The sequence below is a fragment of the Brassica napus genome, chromosome C2 (assembly GCF_020379485.1).
Source record: "Brassica napus cultivar Da-Ae chromosome C2, Da-Ae, whole genome shotgun sequence".
Taxonomy (NCBI): Eukaryota; Viridiplantae; Streptophyta; class Magnoliopsida; order Brassicales; family Brassicaceae; genus Brassica; species Brassica napus.
Window position 1 is genome coordinate 32,082,016 of NC_063445.1, and position 22,134 is coordinate 32,104,149.

Genomic DNA, 22,134 nt, shown 5'->3' on the forward strand with positions numbered 1-22,134 from the left:
AGTGGAGAACGACCAAGAACAGCTTCTGGACGCCATTGATGAGCACACCTTCTTCTTGAAGAGGTTGAACAGCCAAATGAACATGAAGCTTCTTCTTGGTTTGGAAATGGCATGGGAGTGAGCTTTGAGCTTAGGGGAAGCTGGAACCAAGTTCTAATGAACCTGGCTCTGATACCATATGAGATTTAAGAGTACTCAGGTTGTATGTGTGTATGAAACCCAAATGGGTAAAGAGAGAGAGAGAGCTTGGAAACGATTTGAGAGAAAGGAAGTTTAATGAGTGTTTGTGTGTCTAAGTGTTTAAGAGATTAGTGACCAGACTGAGAACGTGTATAGATATTCAGGATGAGAGACTAGAGAGACTAAGAGAAAGTGTTTCAGATTAGAGAAGGAGAAGGGAAACCCCCTTACTCACTTAAGGGTTACAAAAACGTCCACACATAGCCTTTATATAGGCTTTACAAGTTTGCAATCATAAACCCTTAATCTAATGGCTAAAAATGACTTGAGAATGAATGGCTAGGATGTAGTCTTGGATCTGGTCTTCACAATCTTGGTGATGGTCTCTGATTGGCTAAAGGAATCTGGTAAGAGAAGCTTGGATGGTTCAGATTGCCCATGTTTGAAATGGATGGATAAGATGGAGCCTTGTGGTGTTCCATGGTCAAAAGGTGCTTTACCTTTTGACCAGCTACTTTCCAGCTAGCAACAGGTCACGCCCAGCTCCTCTCTTATCCATTCCCAACAGTCACAAGCTCAGATAACTCCTCCTTGCTCCCTAAGTTTGCACATTTCCATTTCGGGTCAATCCGGGTAAAGTGATACGGCCTGCTCATCCGTACGGTTGATGGTACGGACCTGATGTCCGTACCTCGCCCTATATTTGCACAAGTTCACCAAGCTTCTTCAATAGATGAACCAGATCATGCTTTGGGTCGCCCTAACTTTGCACGGTCCGTTCGTACCGTCTGAACCTCGGGACGCCCTATCTTTGCACCATCACCCAACTATCTCCAAATGGTGTCTAAGTCCCTCCTGGACTTAAACACTATCTTTGTACAGCCTTCATGACTCTTCTAGACTTCTCTAAATCCTCATGAAGCCTTGATAGACAATCTCTTAAGATCTTGTCCCTATCTTTGCACCAGACCCAAACTCCTCCATACTTCTCCTTTGGCTCCATTTCACTCTTCAAGTCAACATGTGCTACTCAGTATTGTTTGCGGTTTGGTTGTGTCCCAGAACATAGGAGATGTTGTCCAAGATAGAGGGTCTCTTCGTCTAAAGAATGTACTTAGCAAAATGCTTGGAATCTTTACAAAATGATGTAGTGTTAGATTTGAGAATAAATAAAAACATTTTTAGTTGCGATATCAAATGCCATATGACAATATAATTTTTCATAGATAGTTTCAAAAATATATAGAAACAATTATTCACCTAAAATTTTCTTGCTTTCACTCGTCTTTCATTGTCACTGCTTAACGAAATTTGTAGAGCACATGAATTTTCGGAGCAATTCTGGTTACATTGGTTTACAAAAAGGACATTGTTTTTTTTTTCCTTTCGCCTCTTTAATACAAATACATGAACATGTTCTCTGTTTTGCCTTTGTCTCTTTTCTCCCCGGGTGATTAGATGATCAATTATTTTTTCTTTATGTGATCTTTGTAGTGAATAAGATATGGAATCTTCGTCATTGTTTGTTAATTATAAGTGTAACATATTGGTAATTCACGAAATGACTCTTGTTCACCCTAACACAGCACATCATTTGCTATAATGTTTTTTTGGTGATAGAGATTGTGTTAGAAAGAACAATTTTTTACTTCAACTACACTCTACAAACAAAAGACATAAAACCAAAATGTTGAGAGATTATTCAAGTTTCTGAATAGTTGAACCAAGATGTAGGATCTCATTCTTGATCCTATCCCTGAAAGATTCTCGTCTTTTCCTGTATATGTAATTGAACTTGTGCATATCCAAATCAATCTCAAAGTAGTTTGGTCCTGTCCAAATGATCAACACACACACACACATCAACATTAGCACAGACCTCTGAAAATTAAATGTGCGATTAGCTATTGGAAACTAAATGAAAGATTTGTAATCCAGCCTGGACTAAATATCAGGATAACTATCGTTGTAAGTTGTGAAAAAAATTGTTTTTAGTAGAACTTAGCTGAAGACTCAATATTCACCAAACCAGCCATGATCTTCGACCTTTCTCTGAATAGAACTGTAGATTCTCTTCTGAATCATTTTACTTTCTCCATTTTTTCATACATAAATCTTTGCAAAAGAAAAAAATGGAGAGAAGACTCAAATGCGGGTAAACGTTATTTCTCTGACGTTGCTTTGAACTGTATTCCTCTCCATGCACATCAACAAACATCCTAAGCTCACTATCGGTCAGGTGCTCTTGAGTCGCCACACTTAATTAAACAACCTCTGTTGTTCCTTCAGCCACCTCCTGTAGCCACTGAATTACGAAAACAATCACTGCTTAAGTCTGAGCAACAAAGGATCTAGCTTCGGCTGATCCTAGAGACAGGAGCGTGTTCACCTGATGATCCACAAATGTAAAAAACCTTAAGCTATTGTTATCTACACGTTCTTCCTAATACCATTTTAGAGCTTTTTATTCCATTTTTTCAGTCCCACTTCTAAGCACGACAATCTTTAGCTAGGCCATCTTTATTGTCTTTGCCACCACCAGACAGGCCTCTGCCTCAACCATCTCTAACAACACCTCCATGTTGGTTTTGGCTGCCACTAAGTATGATATAATTAGATGATAAATACCGACACCACGTTAATACGAAAGTGAGCTAAGTCAATAACACTTACTTTGGTAGGTGTCTCACGGAAGGAGCTGCATCACTTCCTAGTCTTCCTCTCCTGCCTCCAACTCTTTCTCTGCAAAAATCACTGGCTTGTTTAAGTCCTTCTGAGTGCAATCATCAAAAGAATCAACTCGCAAACTCAACTATTCTCTTGTGAATGGAAAAATGGACAAATAAATATCAAGACTTACACCCATCTCTAACATCACCTCTAAAGTCTCTTAAAAGCTTCAACTACCATCTCATTCTCCATATACTTTTCGGGAAGGATCAGTATCGCCTAACAAAGCTCACAAACTCAATATACGTTCTTCTTGCTTATGAGTATCTAGCAACTAATAATGGTGGAGAGACATGCACATCGAAGAAGAAATAAAACATACTACCTTTTCTTATATTCCCGGTTGATATAAGCCATGTAAGCGCACAGCTGAGTAGTGGCGAGCACGATTCAGTAACCGAGCAACATCATCTGACATAACTCCATGCACTATAGACTGCACACACTGCGATGATAAACAATGGATATTTAATGGTAGAAAAGCGCTGCAACAGTCTGAACCTTTAGGTTGTGAAACAAAGGAAGCACTTTTACCTTTTATCAAAAGTCCTTTCTTTGACTTCTCCATATCTTCTTTCTATGTTCCTCCTTTCTTTTCATTGTCTCTTTGGTTTCACACCATCACACATTCATACTTGTGCTTCTTCTGAGCCTACTAAAAGAAAAAAAAGGAAGCAATTTTGTAAGTTAAAATGTATGATACCAAAAAAAAAAAAAAATTTGCAGGAGGATAAGGAATAGATGAAGCAGTGTGTTCTGCAAAGGATGAATCAAGGAGTAAACAATAAGCTTTCCTCAAATAAACTAAATGATGGGGAGAAGTTGTGCAAGAGATCTCTACGAAAGCCTTCGGTTCCTCTGTGCTTTTCCTTTTAGCATTCAAGATCTTTTTTGCAAGTCTTGCGTCTGTCTCTGCTGGAACACAAAACAAAAGTCTTTAGTGTTAAAAGAAAAGAAGTCTTTAAACTTAGTACTTTTGAATCAGAGTTTTTTACCATGACATCATTAGAGAGAACATCAAATAGATCTTTGCCTCAATCTCTTTGTAATTTTCTTGGTTCTGCTTAACTGAACCGCTTATAATCATTTTCTCCTATTTTTCTCATTCAACAAAAAAAGAACACAATTCCAATCTACAATACAAAGAAACATGATTTCTGAGAGAACCACTCAAATGTTTGCGTTCGTGAATGCAAAAGTCGATTTAATAACGTACCTTAAGAAGCTTGATTTAGAGTTTCAGAATCCTGAAGTTTAAAAAGGTGACTCTAGAGCAGGAAAAAGTTCAACATACGTTTTGTTGAAAAGATAAGGTCAGAAAGAGGAACCGATTGACTGGAACTGGAGTATACTTAAAGAGGGGTTCAGCAGGGAAGACGAAGCGGAAACAATAACTGTTTGGGAAAGGGGTCGTCGATGGAAGAAAAGAGGATGTGTCAATTACTTATGTTTTAATTGGATGATTTTTTAGAACGACGTGGATAGTCTAGATATTGAGTATTAACAACTTTTAGTATTGTTAGATAGTCTGCTTTTATTTCTTACTAGATGCTTCGTCTGCGCTACGCGCGGAAAAATTTCCGAGTCTTACTAACTTTGAGATTGGAAATCTTGTGATAGATGTAAAACATGTGTGTTAGCAAAAGTATGCGAGTAATTTCATGTAAATTCTAACTTTAAAAAAAATAGAAAAGATGAAATGTATTAAAGTATAGATAGAATGGTGAACATCCGAAAAAGAAGTTGTGTGGAGGTGATGAGATCTCTCCAAGTGAGAGCCTGAAATCATTTAGAGGTCAATCAGTGAGCATATCTTGATAATATACATCAACGTATATATTTCATAGTGTAAGTTGACATACCTTGAAGTAGTGATATAACAATCATGAAGATAAAGTTTAGCTTTCAGCCGTTTAGGGTGATCGCTAGAACACTGAGTACGATAAACATGTGAATAATTAGATAAGTAATAACTGAAAAAAGTATGGAATTAGGTTTTAGATGTGGAATTTTACTTACTTTCATGGGTACAGAGACGGTTGAAGATCTCCTTGTATACTATGTTCTTCACCTTTTGTGGATGCTGGTCTTTGGATTTAATGATTTTTAGTCCTGATTTGCTTGTTACACGTGAGAGGGCCATTATTTTCTTATATATCTACAAATTTTATAAATATTGTTTAATTTAAATTTTTGGTGATTATGCAACTTTTACAAATTTATTTATAATATTTAATTAAAATAAATAGATAGGAAAATTTATGTAAGATTATAATTTCAAATATATACATGCATATTCTTAATATATAATTTTAATGTTTAATTAAATCTAATTTATATTAATATATTGGTACAAAAAAGAAAATTTACAATATTAATAAAATTTTATTTTAAAATATAATCTATATTTATCTGTTAAAAAATATTTCTAAATTTTTTTACTGCACATGGTGCAGGAAGACACCTAGTAATAATTTACACTACAAGAAAATAGTCATATTGCAACAGAAAAATTGCAACATCCATTTTCGTTAATAATTTGCTATAATTATTGCAATATTTTTGCGATAATAAATATTTGTTGCTGTTTCATTACAAATTTATTGCAAAATCACAACTATAATAGATGTTGCATGTTTTCATTACTAAATTGCAACATTTTGCAACAAAAACAAATATATTGCGAATTTTGCAACAAACATTCAACGTTTTGAATCTTCGTTAATTTGCAAAAGAATAATAATAATAATAATATATGGCAAAAAATGTGACATTAATTATATGTTTTTTTATATAAAGTTCAATAGTTTCTCTATATTAAGTACAAGAAATACATAGTATATAGGGCTTTTTGCAAAAGTGACTCAAAACTTGAAGTCAAACAGAAAACTAACCTTTTCTTTTGACTCCTTTTTTTTTGAGATTTTAACCCCACACCTGCATTTTATCTACGAAAATGCCATTAACATTTTTTTTTTTTTCGAAAATGGCTTCTTTACTGTCTCAACCTCATCTTCTTCAAGTATTTACAATATTGCCACTGCAATGAATAGTGGCAACAACCTTGTACGAACTGTTTGGAGCTTTTAATGCCCTTTAATGCACGTAAATCTCTTTACACTCTCTCTGTTTCAATTGTTATGAACTAAAAACAACATTTCTTTCACTTTCTCTCTATATTCATCCAAAAAACTCAAGCTTTTGATTCAAAATATGGGCTATGGTTGACAGAGCCATATTTCTTTCGTTTTGACTTACGGTTGCTTTCGTTTGAGGTTCTGGGTGGTTGGAGAAGACCCTGTGTGCAAACGAAGTCATATCACCTAGTTTAAGGTACGAATTTGAATTTTTTTTCAAGATCTGTTCGCGTAGAAGACTTACTAGTAAGTCATCTGTATGTAGAAGACTTACTGATGAGTCTTCTGGTCAAACGGACGACTTAAATTACGTCGTCCAGCTTTGTTTGTTAAAAAAAAACACTCCAGACGACTTATATATACGTCGTCTACGAGAAACGGGCTAGTTTTGCATTTGACCGAATCGTGTCAGATCTTTGACTATTTCTGGACGACTTATAATTCAGTCGTCTCTGGGAAAGTTAAAATTTCAATATTTTATGAAAACTTGACGACTTACGTGTAAGTCGTCCTAGGTTAATTTTGTAATTGAAAAATAAAACTTCATAATTTAACTTTAACCAGACGACTTAATATAAAGTCGTCCCTCCAGAAGACTTAATTTAAAGTCGTCCGGGGAAAGCAAAGTCGTCCAGAATTTTTCCCAATTTTCTGGTCAAACCTTGCTTATCCCGGACGACCTTAAATTAAGTCGTTTAGCTGGACGACTTTCATCTAAGTCGTCTGGAGAAAGTTAAATTTCAAGTTTTATTTTTCAATTACAAAACTAACCTAGGACGACTTACACGTAAGTCGTCAAGTTTTCATAAAATATTGAAATTTTAACTTTCCCAGAGACGACTGAATTATAAGTCGTCCAGAAATAGTCAAAGATCTGACACGATTCGGTCAAATGCAAAACTAGCCCGTTTCTCGTAGACGACTTATATATAAGTCGTCTGAAGTTTTTTTTTTAACAAACAAAGCCGGACGACTTAGAATTAAGTCGTCCCTTTTAATTTTCAATTGCAAAAGTGACCTCTTTAGACGACTTACCTTTAAGTCTTCTGGACGACTTAATGCTAAGTCGTCTGCGGCAATGTTTATTGAACTTCTTCATTTTCTCTATGTTTACTAATGTGTTTTATTTTGAATATTTGCAGATGATTTTTCAGTTACATGCAGTGTATGGAGAATGGTTGTTGAGAGATTTCCGTTGGGATTTTGTAGTTGATGATCTCAAAGGAGCAAGATTGTTTTTATTGAATGAAGATTCAACACATGCTGAACTTGTTGCAATGGCTCAAGAAGATTATAACCTGGACATGAGAACAGTGAGTGTGGAGATTAGCTACTCATTACCAGCAGAAATGATGATGGCTCCAGGCAGTCTCTAGCCTCTTCTCTAGCCTCTTCACTAGCCACTTTAGGAGCCTCTTTACGAGCTTTCTTACGAGGTCTTGGATTGTCTTCCTCCTCCTCCTCCTCCTCCTCCTCCAACACAACCATCTCTTTGGCCTTCTTCGATGGAGTCACAACCTTAGGTTTTGTATTACCTTAGTACCAGTGACTTCCCAGCAATCCATGGTCCACTTCCACGGTCTCCGCTCATACATGACTTTAATGATGTTCTCCGCGGGCAGGTCCTCAACCTCAGAGTCCCATTTTGGCCACATTTCACTAATGTCCTTCTCAACAAAGTTGATCACGCGGGTCTGCAGTAAATAGAAGAATCGAGTTAGATATTTGAAAAAAAATACTAAATAGACGACTTAATTATAAGTCGTCTACTAAGTCGTCCAGCTGGAAGACCTTCCAGACGACTTATAATAAGTCGTCTAATAAGTCGTCCAGATGGAAGACTTTCCAGACGACTTAATTAAGTCGTCCGATAAGTCGTCCAGCTGGGAAGACTTTCCAGACGACTTATTATAAGTCGTCCGATAAGTCGTCCAGCTGGACGACCTTCCAGACGACTTATAATAAGTCGCCTGCGCAGTCTTTTGGATTGAAGTAAATACCTGACTCAAGATAGCAGCTTTCATTGATCTGCGGCCTCTGCTGCCCTCGTAAGCCAGTATCGGTGGAGACGGACTGTCTGCTCTGGGACCACCAATACTAGCACCCAATTCCGGCATAGCTGTGTACGTCCAGACCTGAAGAACTTGTATAAACCCATCCACGGTGTAACAGCCAGCAATTTCTTTGTTCCACAAAGAGTCCATCAGCACCTTAAACGCGACTCTCCCCCATGGATAATTCTCAAACCGTTCTAAATCCATCACTAGCCTTGCCAGAGTAGATCGTGTAGCGGTTGAAAACTTTCTCCCTTCAATGAATCCAGTGAAGATGGAGAGGTACGCGAGCCGCTTGCGATCTTCCCTGGACCAATCCCCGCATCTCTTCAGTGCTGCTATTATCTGATCAGTAGTTGGCCCAGCTTCCAGATGAACTCCCAGCATCCCCCAGAAAGAAACCATCTCTGGGGTAACGTCACATTTTGGTGTCTCAAGGTCCTCGATGTACTCGCAGTTTAGACCAGTGAGGTTTTCAAACTCTAACAGTGAAAACCTCAAAGGTTCTGGACCAACGAGAGACCACATCTCATACTTCTTCTTAATGTCCAGCTTGAAACTGAGCATGTAGTGAACCAGCCTTGAAGCCCAACCAAATCCCTGCTCCTTGAACTTGATGAAAACTCCCAAACTCGACTCCTTGAGCTCTTCAAATTCGTCATCAGTAAGAGCTTTCCTAAGAGCAGTATGCAACTTGCTGTTATCCGTATGATACGAAATGCTATTGTGGGCTTCTGGCTCTTCCCCTGATGTGTATAACCTACGGGGGAGTTCTGGAATATCCATCCTTTTTGTCTGCAAAATAATCAAAGACAACAATATAAGTCCAGACGACTTAGTAGACGACTTAAATTACTTACAAGTCTTCCAGTCGGAGAAGGAGTTGGAGTACTCGTCATTGCGGTTATAGATCTGAAAAAATAAACGTGAAACGGTGAGAATGAGTAAATTGATAGAGACAACGTTTTATGTTCATCTTTTCCTCGAGATTGATGACTTAGCGGCGTTAGGGTTTATAGAGAAACGGCGCTAAGGTTTACAGAGAAGAAGCGGCAGCGCTAGGGTTTAGAAGAAGCGGCGGCGCTAGTGTTTAGAGGAAGCGGCGGTGAGAACGTTGGTGACCACGGTGGCGAGGGCGACGGTTTGTTCGGAAATAGTGGAAGCAGCGGCGCTAGGGTTTAGAGGAATCGGCGGCGCTAGGGTTTAGAGGAATCGGCGGCGCTAGGGTTAGAAGAAGCTGCGGCGACAACGGTGAGAATGAAGTGAGATAGATAGCTGACGTTGAGAACGATGGTTTGTTCGGAAATCGTGGGAATTCGAAATCGCCTTTGAGAGAGAACTGTTAGGGTTTCTGAATTTCGCGAAAAATAAAACAAAAAAAATAAAAATCACCTTATATATTGGGTAAATAATCCGGTTAGCTTTAAAAGTACATTGGTAAACTTTAAGGTTTGGTCCGGTTTAGACGACTTATTCTGGCTGATAATGTACAACAGACGACTTAATATTTAGTCGTCTGTTTTCAGATGACAAAATATTAAGTCGTCCTAGACCCTAAAATGAACCCCTAAACGAAAATGACTAGATTAACTAACTAACCACGTTATAAAATCAAATTATACTTAAATAGTGTTTACTATACACAGAAATGAACACGCATAAGTAATTTTAAAAATTTTCAAAAACGGTTTTAATGCTTTCCAAAATCTAACCCTAAGAACACATACAATACTACAACATATGTTGATGAAACATAAACTAAAGAATATCATGACTCACTACTTTCACTCATCTATGCTGAAAACAATTGAAATTTGTTATATCTTAATTTATACCTCCTAAGACATATGTTAATTACATAATTCCCATTTTTCACTTATCAAAATATTTTTTACAAAATTTTTAAATTATGTTTAAGACTAACTGTCCAGACGACTTTCAGTTAAGTCGTCTAAACAGACGACTTGCGAGGGGTAGAAACGTAAAAAAAATTCCGTTTTTTTGTTTGGTCACAAGGGGATAGTTGTAATTTCAATAGCCTTTTAGGTTACTTTTGCCTTTGACCCAAGTTGGGGTATTGTTTTGGGTTTTACTCCAAGTTTTGAGTCACACTTGGCAATTCTCCCTAGTATATATTAAGTACATCGACATACCCCAGAATCTATTTCTCCACTTTTTGTCGTGAAACAGAGCATATCACAGTTGGTTTCATATCACAGAATGTTATGTTGATCATTTCAGATACACTATATCTTCTTTCTAGTACTGTCAAAATATAGTTTCTTGTTGTTACTCGAGAGTGACTGCGTTTTCTGGTTTTGTTTTAGTTTTCTACCTCTTTTCAAGCATATATTTTCTCTGTTTTAATTGACTTCCATAAAAAAAATGATAAAAATTTCTGGATTCTCAAGTTTATAGCTAAATTAGCTATCTACCTTATGCATCTAATCTTTCACAACTAATATATCACCATAGATAAGTCCAAATGTTAAATTCATGTGTTCAGAAACGTCCCCATATATCGTCTGTCCCCATATACACATCACCGTCCCCTCACTTTATATGGAAATTCGAGGTCAAGGGGCTATTGTTCGAGAAGTTATGGGGACATTTCTGAGCCGTCCCAGTGCCATCCCTGTTTCCCAAACGTCTCCGGTACATGAGAGGCTAGTGATAGACGTACCCGTATAACGTAACACTCGAGTCCTCTTCACTGTACATGAGCTAATACATATTCTCTTCAACACATGAAGCGCCACTTCTTTCATCAGGATTCGTTCCCTTTTGAAACCCAAAGCATCCTCGGGCATTCACAACATTCAAAGCTCACCTATGATATCAATAACAAAACAACCTTAACCCACACTCACGATATCTTTATTTTTGTTTCTCATGTGAAAATTTATTAAATGGCTCATGCGGAAGTATGACTCGCCCAAAACTAAAAACGGTTAAAAAAATAGTAGTAATGTCTTCTTTCGTGTATACTAACTCTATCAGATGAATCAAATTTCATATGCATGCCCATAATTCATATTGTCAACGTTCCTAGTACAATCATTTAGATGCCTTTTATAAACTATTGAACAAATATTTTTCTTATTCTAAGAATTGCGGAAGGAACTTGCAACTACTAGAATATAGTTTTTTTTTATTTTATTCCAGCCTTTTATTTTATTTACAGCTTGACTTTAGTTTGTTGAGAGAATATAAAACTAAAAAGATATGGATATATCCAAGCATCGAGATAGTTTATATTTTATTTTTTCATTATATATACAGTTTATACGGTGCTTCAATAATTCATTGATTTCTGTACATATTTTTTTGAAGGGACTCTTCTTTGAAAGCAACTCATCTCCAGTAATTTGTTTCCGTGTGCTTTATTTATCCTTTATTAGTTTTCTTTCAAGTGTTAATTTTGATCTTATATTTTTTTCCCGATGAATCACACGGCAAACGAGGATCATAACATGAAGTAGCCCAAGCATTGAATGTCTCGATCCTTCCAAAGTGAATGGTGGTTCATTGTGGTAAAAAGAAACATATACATATTATCTATATGAACGTCACATGATACTTTTATTGTTGTTTATAGGTTAAACTTGTAGCTGATCATATACTTGAAGATGAAAGCGCAAAGCTAATTACCCGAAGGATTTGAAGAAGATGCAGCTGATCATATGCTTGAAGACGATATCGTAACAACCGAAGAGCAAATATTTTACTTTTTATTAGTTTATGTAGCTTTCAAATTATTGCTGGTATTTCTCTAATAATGCATTATTTTAACTTTTAATATTTTAGTTTATTTAATAAAGTTATTCATTTGGTTTTTGTGTTATTGTAAAATATATTTACTGTAAAAATAAATAATACATCTAATATTATTATAAGAAAATATTACAATAATCACTTATGCAATGCAGTTGATAATATAGTAATTTTATTAAAATATTATTTGTTAACCACAAAATAAATGTCGTCATAAAATACTTGCATCCAGATATATTATTTAAAAGTAATTATAGAAAACAATTCAACAAAATTCGATGTAGATTTTATATAGCAAATTTTGTAACAATTTTAAATTCCATCCATATGTTGTAATTATAACAGATTTTATCTACATCTTGTTGCATTAGTACTATTAAATTGCAAGGGAAAAAATAATTGCAACTTTGCAATGTTGTTTGCTATTATTTTATGTAGCAATGGCTTGCCACTATTTATATTGCAAAAGTATGTTGTAAATATACAACAAAGTTGCTATAAAAAATTGTTACAAAAATATGACATATATAGCAACAACTCAATTCGTTGCTAATTTTGCTACATAAAGGCGACAAACATGAATTTGCAACCTACAAACAGCAAGAAATTAAAATTAGTCACATTTTTGTTGCAGTTTTATATTTGCAACAATATATTACCATATTGCAACAATATATCACCATTGCAATATGACTATTTTCTTGTAGTGTTAGTTTAACAGTCTTAAAATTAAGTCTTGGTTCAATCAATATGTCGATAAATTATTATATTTGTAAATTAATAAAAAAATTATAGTTTTGGTATAGTCTTAATGCTTCTAATTTGTATACGTTTCACTGTATGTACCTTTTTTCTTGTTTCTGATGTGGCGCACGCCATATGGTTGCGTTGGAGCATCTGCATTTATGTGTAAACAAAGGTTAGTGGTAAAAAAAATTTATTATACAAAATGAATTTGGGTAGTTATGAAGCATACCTTGAGATGTGGTTGAAGTTCGTTTTGATAGTAAGATGGCCTTTCTCATGTTACGTGCATTTTTTTGCTTAACTAATATATTTTAAAATAATTAGTTTAAAAAGGTACTATGTAGAAAATAGATGTTGGAGTAATATTTTGTACCATAAGAGTCACACTTATCACAGCCACCTGTTTAATTAATTTTGAAACCCATTTAGCTGTGTAAATAAGTATTGATCAAAGTATGTTATTATAATAAATACAAACTTACAGTCATAATATTTTGGTTTGAATGTTGGTGGCTCGTTTATTGCAAGAACTGAAATATTCATAGTTAGAGTAATATCCAAAACAACATTAGTAATTACGTATAGTGTATATCTGACAATGAAAACACACCTCTTGATTTTGTACGGGAACCGGGTGGACGTCCTCGTTTTCTCTTATGAGTTATCCCGGACGAAGTTTCTGCATATAGGAAAATATAAGATAGTATATATGCATTTTTGGGTAATTCATTTGGAATTAGGTAGTATATCTTAGTTCTTTTGGAAATTATCATACTAAGTTTTTATAGATAGTGAAACAAATAAAAATTTATTGGTCGTATCATTTCTACGTCTTATTTTGGTGGTAAAAAGAGAAACACAAAACTCAAATATAATATGTTAAATTGAAAATATTTTCAAACTATTATATTAGATATTTTAATTTAGTCACACAAAAATATTGCTATATTTCTTTGTAAATATTTAAAAAAATGAAGCGTTGTTACGATATTGTTAGGGGTAAAATACTAACCTAATTGTTTGCTAATTTGTCTGTATGAACTGCGACAATCCTAGTGTCTAAATAATAATACCACACAGTTGTGTTAGTCTGCTGTGGTCTAAGACGATGTGTACGCAATTTGTTCTTAAACATATGCAAAATCATTAGGTTGAGTACTCAAATCAGTCTAAATATGAAAAACAGTTAATAAATATTTGTCTTACCTCCGGTCTCCACATTGCTGGGTGTAGGTGGTTTCCCCATTATGTTGAAGGTGCAATCCTTAGTATGCATTCAATAAAAGTAAAACGTTTTAGACTATAAGTATTGTTATGGAGAGGTCTCGGTGAGTTAAAAAACTTACACTTTAAGGAGAAGATGAGATCTGTTTGCGTGTTCAGTTTTGCGAGAAGGAGAAGAGGTACTTGTAGTTTGGGGAGGCTGGTTTTGAGGAACTGCACTACCTTACTTGTGTGATGTAGGGTTTTCGCAGATATGGCAACTCACAATGATTTCTTATAAAACTACTTATCATGTGTCGAGTATTATGTAATGTTATTATCCTAAATGTTAATAATGTGTGTCTCGCTCTGCTGGGAGCATAGCCCTCTTATATGCGCTCAAGCAGGGTTCGAACTCTCGTATAATGATTTTTTGTTTTAGCCTCTTTTTTTTTTTTGGCTTCTGCTGAGCTTCAGGAATAGGAAATGTGTTTATGTAATACTAATTTTGAATACTTTATCGGTTTAAAACTGACTTAGAGAAAACTGTCTAACATGTATCTGTATTTTTTTTTTTTTTAATTTTTTGGTTTTTCCAAAATAATTTGCTTAAAGTTATGAGAAATATGTCAACACATTTTCATAGGATCAATATTCCTTTAAAAGTATTTATTCAATTTTTCGATTATATCATTAATTTTTTCCATACTACTAAAGTTTACGTATTGTTGTTTTATTTTATATCATATTAAACATTTTGAATAATATTGTTAAATTTCTAACAATTATTAATGAATAGATCAGTAACCCTCACTCCATGTATATAAATATTCCATATATATAAATATTCGGATGGCTAATGAAAAATGTTTAATTTTTTTTTAAAATATGTAAAAAGTACTTCAATTTCTTTAGAAGCTTATGCTCCTAATCCTATTACTAATCCTGATTCAACATCTGAAGCCACTGATGTGCTTAATGTAATAAGAAGACAATTTAGCACCTAAAAACTAAGCTAATACCTGCTAACTATTAAAAAGTTCATAATAGGATAAGTAAATTGGCTTAAGGGATCCTAAAAACCATAAATTGAAAATTGTATCCAAGGAACTTAAACATAAAAGACAAAAGTCTGAAAGTTGAAATGAAAAAACGCAGTCATTCAGAAAGCATAAAACAGAACTCGAACGGCAGCAAAAACAATTACTGCGTAGGAGGAGAGCTTGAAGCTATATCAGCCACTCTTGCACCGCTTGGCCTCACCTGACTCAAGAATCTCAGCTGCTTTTCTAGCCCTATCACCTGCAGAGTTTCCCAAACCACTGGAAGCACCAGATTCCTCGGATGTTGCTGGAAAAGTAGTTGCTAGTGGGAGAATCTTGGTGACAGTTATGGTCTGAGTCTTGCCTGACAAATTGTGATCCGAGACTTTGACGATGAATTTGCGAGTCTGACCTATCGTGTCAAGTAAAGCTTGCGGGATCGGCACACAATGTTCAGCTCCAGCTCCTTCATTAGACTAATAACCAAGCAATATGTACGTTAGATCAACTACTACTTCCTCTCGGAATACATGAATAGGTGATGGTTAGCAGTAACACAAACATGCATACGATGTATAATCAGGTAGGAAATTACCTCATAATAAGTAGCAACCAATTCTGCATCATGTTTTCCACTCAATTCTTTGCCAGCATCGCCAAGAATGACAAAAGCTGCTTGCTCACTCTTATCATAAACTGATATCTTTGTGAGGTACCTACCAGAAATCAAGATTAGCTACCAGCGCTGATAAAACATATATCAAACTATGATCAGAACACTTACTGAGGAACGCCTGTGACCTCACTCTTCCCACACTTCTTATTGTTGCAAATCAGAGAGGTAGGACCTTTAAAAGCCTTGCTGTTACATCCACCGCAAGAAATGTAATACCAAGGAGAACCACTGACAACATCATCTATAGTTGCAGTGCATTCAAACCAAGCGACCTTCATCGTGGAAATTAAAATAAACCTCGTTAGTTCCCAAACATATGCAAACGAATGTAAAAAAATAAAAATATTGTACCTTTGAAGTTTCTTGCTTGATGTAGGTGAATAGCTCCTCAAGAGTCACTGCCTCAGGCTTAGTGACAACCTCAGCAGCAACCCTATTAGCAATTTCTGCGTTAGAACTCAACCTGATACAAATAAGCCATAAGTATGTTAGATAGTAAGCTGCACGGAAAGTGACATCAACAGATGAATGATAATAACTGCATACACAAATCCATACCATTCGAGATAGTCCTTGCTAGGCTGCACGTCGGAATCCATGAACACTCGAGATGAAGACATAGAAGTGATAGCAAGAGTTCCTGTTAATAACATATGAGTGAATGTGATTAACCATAATATACTACGTGACTGCTCACCTAAAAGTTTACTTAAGTAGTTTTATAGAATTTCTCTAAGTTCTGAATAGGAACATGATGTTATAAAGTGAAATGCTAACCTCCAAGATGCTTAGGGTTCACTGTGGTGACCAGAAGAACGCTTGGAGTCCCTCCATACGATTTGAATTTCTGGCAGAAGTCGGATGCAGCCTGGTCCCATAGATAGAGCTTCATCACTGGTCCGCTACATAAGACGAAATCATGTGTGTTAATAATAATATAAAACGAAAGAGGCTAAGAACTGGAGAAACATACTCCAGTGACTGAACATGAACACACAGATGCCGCTTCTCTGTTATATCAGCTTCGTCAAGAACAATGTGGTCAGTGATAGTTTGCCCATTCACCAGCTTCATATGGCCAACAAAGTCTGAGATAACAAAATAATAAACCGTATACATCAAACTTATACTATAGTTATATAACAAACCCGTATATAATTATACTCTCATAACTTAACAAACGTATCTATAAGTTCAACATGTCTTACCATAAAGATCACCCTTAGAGTCACAGTTGGCCCTAAACTCTCGTAGCTGTGGAACCTGAACCGATCTACTGGAAAGAGAACCGGAGGATTCTCAAGAACCGACAAAGAAGAATTCCAAGAGAATGAGACGGTGGCGCTATGATCAGCAACCCGATACTGAAATTTGCTTCTGGAACCGAAAAAGTTGGTCAACTTATAGACGGAACCAGATGAGAGATCAAATGTTCCTACACGACCAGCCGGGACAAACCCTGAATAACAGTTCCCTGTCGATAAATCCAAATCATCAATTATTTTAAACACTATATCAGTCGTGCTAAAGCAAAGAAAGAAATTTTAAAACCATAAACAAACCTCTTCGTCGATAAGGAGCATCTCTTGACCAATAAGAATTTTGGTATTTGGATTTCGAGCCTCCCAGAGGTGAATCAGTCGGAACCTCATCTCGGCTTCGTGTGGGCCCAGTGAAACATCCCTGAACAACATCACTTGGTCGCCATGAGCGGATGAGAGACCCGTGGAAGCTACACGGTTCATCGGGTTGGCGGTTACAACAGACGCATGCGCGCTAGGTTTCATCGCCATCGCAGAGGAAGCAATAGACTTTCCGTTTGGCTTAGCAGACACAGAGGAGACGACGATCTTCTCGCTTGACGCGGGTTCGGTGGAGGACGGAGAGTTATGGATCGCGGACTTTCCGATTGGCTCAGCGGACGCAGAGAAGACGACGGTCTTCTCGCTGGACGGGCGTTCGGTGGAGGACAAAGAGTCACGGGTAGGCTCCATCGGGATGAGTATTTGAGAGAATTTTGATAACGTTAATGGATGCATGAGATCGGAGAAGAGATTTATAAATAGCCAAACAGAGAAGAAGACGAAAAGAATCCATTAAATGAGTTAAAGCAAGGCTTGGTTAGAGAAGTTAATGGTGAAGAGGTTTGATTAGAAAAGCTAGTGGCCAAGCTACTCGTGGAAACGGTTTTGGAGAGGTGAGAAACGGCAAAGATGGAAGACGAAAGGAAGGCGACGACGCTGCTAGGGCTACGACATATAAGGCGTAACTCATCACGGGCTAAAGAGAGCCCATACGAAAATAAGAAACAGATAAGCCGGGCCGAATTAAAAAAAAAAGTAAGCCGGGCCGAAAAAAAAAAGAAAAGAGAACCCAATAGCCCCTGTAACCTCGTGCATGACATGGCAGGTTGGTGGAATATGAGTGGTGGAATTTACCATTCCACGTGGACACCTCCATAGCCCCTGTTATCTTGCTTTTAGTATAGTTTGATAATCACTTTTCTTATAATTAAATGTATATAAATAAATGTTATGCTAATCAATATATCTATGGGGAATTGCCAAAAATACTACATTCATAATACCACTTTTCATGTTTACACTAGCTATTTTTACAATCATTTTTAAAAAGAGAAAAAAGTCATTTGTAATCATAGGGTTAACTAATATAGAATTAGGGTTAAGAGTTTAAAGATGGTGTAAAGTTTTTGGAATGTGAAATTTAGAATTTTAATAAATAAATACTTTAAAAATATATAAAAAATAAAAATAGTTTCAAAAAGAATATATGATTTTCAAAAAGATAATTTGAAAAAAAATTAAAAGAAAAATTATAATTCTAAAACATTTTATTTATTTTTAATTTTATTTTTAATTTTTTATTTATTTAAATAATTATTTATTATATATATATAATAAGGTATAAGAGTCTTTTTCTCTTAATGAAAAATGTATTTTTGAAAATATCTCTTTATTAGTGGTAAACACGAATAATGATATCAACAAAGCGGCAGTAGTAAACATGAAAATTCTTCATGTTTTATAAACCAATCCAAAAACATAAAACACAAAACATGGTTATTTGGATAAAGTTTGGTTATGAAACGTCAAAGTCATAGTTACTGTGTAAAAGTCTTGGTAAGTCAAGCCATGAAAAATAAATGTTATGCTAACAAATTAAAGTGTAGTTATTATTCGATAAGGATTGGAATATCTAGCTGTGGAAGGAATTGTCTAACCGATTTTAAACATGCATACAATACCGGTTTGTAATCATTTACTATATGACTTTTTTAGTTTTCGTATGATGTCCGGTTTTGTATTGTTTCAGTTGACCAACTAAACCGGTTTAATTTAAGGGGAATTGGGTTGCATATCCATAAGAAATACATAAATTAAGTGTCTACCCATTACCCATCTTAGGCTACAATATACTACATAATATAAAGGAAAGAGACGAAAATAGCCTTCATGCGCGTGAAAAGTGGTGCTTTGCTCATTTCAGTTTAAGAGACAGCCAAAATAGCTAGTTTTATTAAGGGCCACAAACACACAAATGGAACTTTGTAAACGGAGTCGGTGATACACGTAGATTTGCGATGAAGGTGAAAGAAGAACTTAAGGTGAATTAATTGATGGGATAAAAGGAAAGGAAACTTCGGCGGGGTAAGACAGTGTGCGAATGTAAACAATCCGACATCGTTGGTAAAGTAAGAAATTGAATCTAATCTTTAAGAAGATAAAGAATCAGACGATGGATTGAGTTGGAGAAGATGAACAGTATTTTGTATAATATGTTATATTCTATTTTATAGTTACAGTATAGTATGTTACAAATTCTAATTCTCTTCTTCGCCAAATTGTATCTACTTCGCCAAATTGTATCTACTTCGCCTTATGATTATTATTTTCACTACTCCATCAGCTCCCCCGTCTTTTCTTTCAGAACCGTTGCAACTCATCACCATCCCAAAATCAGATGTTGGATTGCACTGGAGAAGAACAATTAATGCTCTATGTTAGTATGTTTTATTCTATGGTGTTGTAACAAATAAAATAAAATGCAGATTCATGAAAAAATTAAAAGTTGTATGCCACTGAAATGAACCGGCTGCGAACAATACATTTCAGTGAAGAATATACACAAATTCTAGCAAAATTTATTGTAACTATTATAGTATACTATTATTTATTGTCAAAGTATAGTATAATACAATATTTCTTCTTCTCTTTTGTTTCTTATTTTTCATCATCATCTTTACTCTTTTCTTCTCTCAGCTACTTCTTTTTCGTGTCACTATCAGTTACTACAAAAGATCAAAGAAGATTAACAATATATGTTTGTGTGTTCTCTTCTAGTATGTAAACCAATGTATTATTTTGTTACTGTCTCACCTGAAGAATCACCACCATCACCACCACCACGAGCACTCATTTCAGCACTGCCACCATATTTTCCTCCGCTAGTATTGCAACCCGTCGTCTCCCCACTTACTCCCACCATAATTTTCTCCTCCTCTACTTCTTATGGTGGCTTCTCCTCTTGCATTAACCTTTCCAACGTCTCTCCCACCTCCTCTGCAAATTTTTATTTTTCTAGTAAGCTTCATGTGTTATGTTTTGTTGGTGTATCATTTTTATGAACCAATTGGTTTATATTTATTGATCAAGACTGAGAAATTACGAGCAACAACATATCAATACTATATTTTTATAATCGACAAAGACCAAGAAGGTAGTAAATATTGTGAACAGAGTGCACCATTTGGATAAAGAATGTAGTATAGTATAGTGTATGATATTAAGTTTTAAATTAGAAAAGATGGACAACGATAGTGCCACATGCTCCTCTGTAAATCATATGTCCTCCTACTATATATGATTTTTATCTTTTACCTTTGGAAAAAATAACAGTTCAAATTGAAATGTAGTATTTTCTTTTGTAATATTCGTTTGAGAACAATGAATATAAATGAATCTTTAGAATCTTTTTCTCCTCCTTCTCCCCTCCTCCTCCTCCTCCTCATCCTCCCCTTCCCCTTCCCATCCCCCTCACCCCTCCCCGCCCCGCCTCCTCCTCATCCTCTGTCTCCTCCTCTTCCTCCTCCCCTTCTTTGTGAACAAACTGGTACATACATAACTTTCTATTTGGTCAACAGAAATAGAATACTTGAAATAAGTCAGCTATTAGGTTTGTTCACGAACATGGTTTTACATTTTCAGGGTTATCTTGTGATGCAATGGTTGTGTCTTCAAACTAAACTTCACACGTAACTTGAATCAGTGAGCCACCCTGGTAGAAGAGTCCCTCGTAATAGTTTAGTGTGTATATGTCTCGTCTATAATTGTCTCAACAATTTTGTGGAATTTAAGTTCATTATTTTTTATCATGTGTTTCTTTTTTCATAGTACTATACATCTTCACAACTGTTATACCCCATATGTAATACTTTTTGAGGAAAAACATTTGCAATGTAGGAAGAGATAAGTATAGTTGTCTTTTCAGACTATATTACATTTTTATAGTATAGTATAGTATGTGCATTGGAGTCATCCGCACGCACACGCGCTTAGGGGGCTATTACGGGCAATTTTGGGTGAACTTGTCACAGCAATGGACTTATACTGCATAATGGGTATATTATTCATTTTAGTGCTCCTTATGAATATTCAGCAAATTGTCCCTTAATTTAATAATGTCGTATGATGCTTCACTTTAGATTTATGTTAGGTTGAACGTTAACTAATTATTTTAGATTATGATTAGTTAGAGGATAATAAGAGCAGTTCCAGGGTTAGTCAAATGACTAAAATGCATTTAATGAAATTTTTTAATTTTAGTTTAAAAAGAGTGGAATTTGTTGTAATATACCACATGAAATTAAGGTTAAATTCTAAGTGTACTTCTCTTTTAATAGAGAAGATAACAACGTATGATGCTTCACTTTAAATTTCTGTTAGGTTGAATGTTAATTAATTATTTTAGATTATGATTATTTAGAGGATAAGAAGAGTAGTTGTAGGGGTTAGTCAAATGACCAAAATGCTTTTAATGAAGATTTTAATTTTTAATTTAAAAGGAATAACAATTGTTGTAATATACCATATGAAAGTAAGGTTAAATTCCAATTTGCTTCTTTCTAATAGAGAATATATTAGTGACAAACGTTAAAATAATGGTTAACTAGATTTTGACTCGCATTTTTAAAACGCGGATAATTTTTCCTTTTCTCATATAAATGTGTCAAATATTTTTAAGTTCATGTTTATATATATATATATCATTGAAATTCCATGTTACATAAGTACAATAAGTTAAATCGTAATTCTATTCATAACAATGACGACTAGAATACTTATCATAATATTTTTTTACATTTTAAACTTACAAATATTTATCGTAGTTTACATTACAAAAGATGACATATTAAATAACATGATTAAAAGAAATGAGAAGTACAAAAGAAAATGAAGAATGATCAAATCATATGTGGCTTTAAATGAAAAATCATTATGATAGTTGAAATAGATCCTAATCAGTTTATGATTAAGGTAGACAAACATAGTAAATTAAATAAGAGCAGAAAT

General features: G+C 35.1%; 1 protein-coding gene and 1 long non-coding RNA gene across 2 annotated transcripts; both read right to left on the reverse strand.

Annotated features, from left to right (window-relative positions):
* Positions 1-363: 363 nt before the first annotated feature.
* LOC125581913 lies at positions 364-4,807 on the reverse strand. The gene is made up of 2 exons (XR_007319678.1): positions 3,445-4,807; positions 364-3,355 (listed from the first exon to the last, which is right to left on the reverse strand). It is a non-coding gene; the product is annotated as an uncharacterized LOC125581913 (long non-coding RNA).
* A 10,252-nt stretch (positions 4,808-15,059) lies between these two features.
* On the reverse strand, positions 15,060-17,538 carry LOC106424403. The gene is made up of 9 exons (XM_048748994.1): positions 17,103-17,538; positions 16,753-17,018; positions 16,518-16,612; positions 16,322-16,446; positions 16,103-16,184; positions 15,896-16,007; positions 15,653-15,816; positions 15,464-15,584; positions 15,060-15,344 (listed from the first exon to the last, which is right to left on the reverse strand). Exons 1-9 carry the CDS (start codon positions 17,536-17,538, stop codon positions 15,060-15,062), a joined length of 1,686 nt encoding a protein of 561 aa, XP_048604951.1.
* Positions 17,539-22,134: the final 4,596 nt, after the last annotated feature.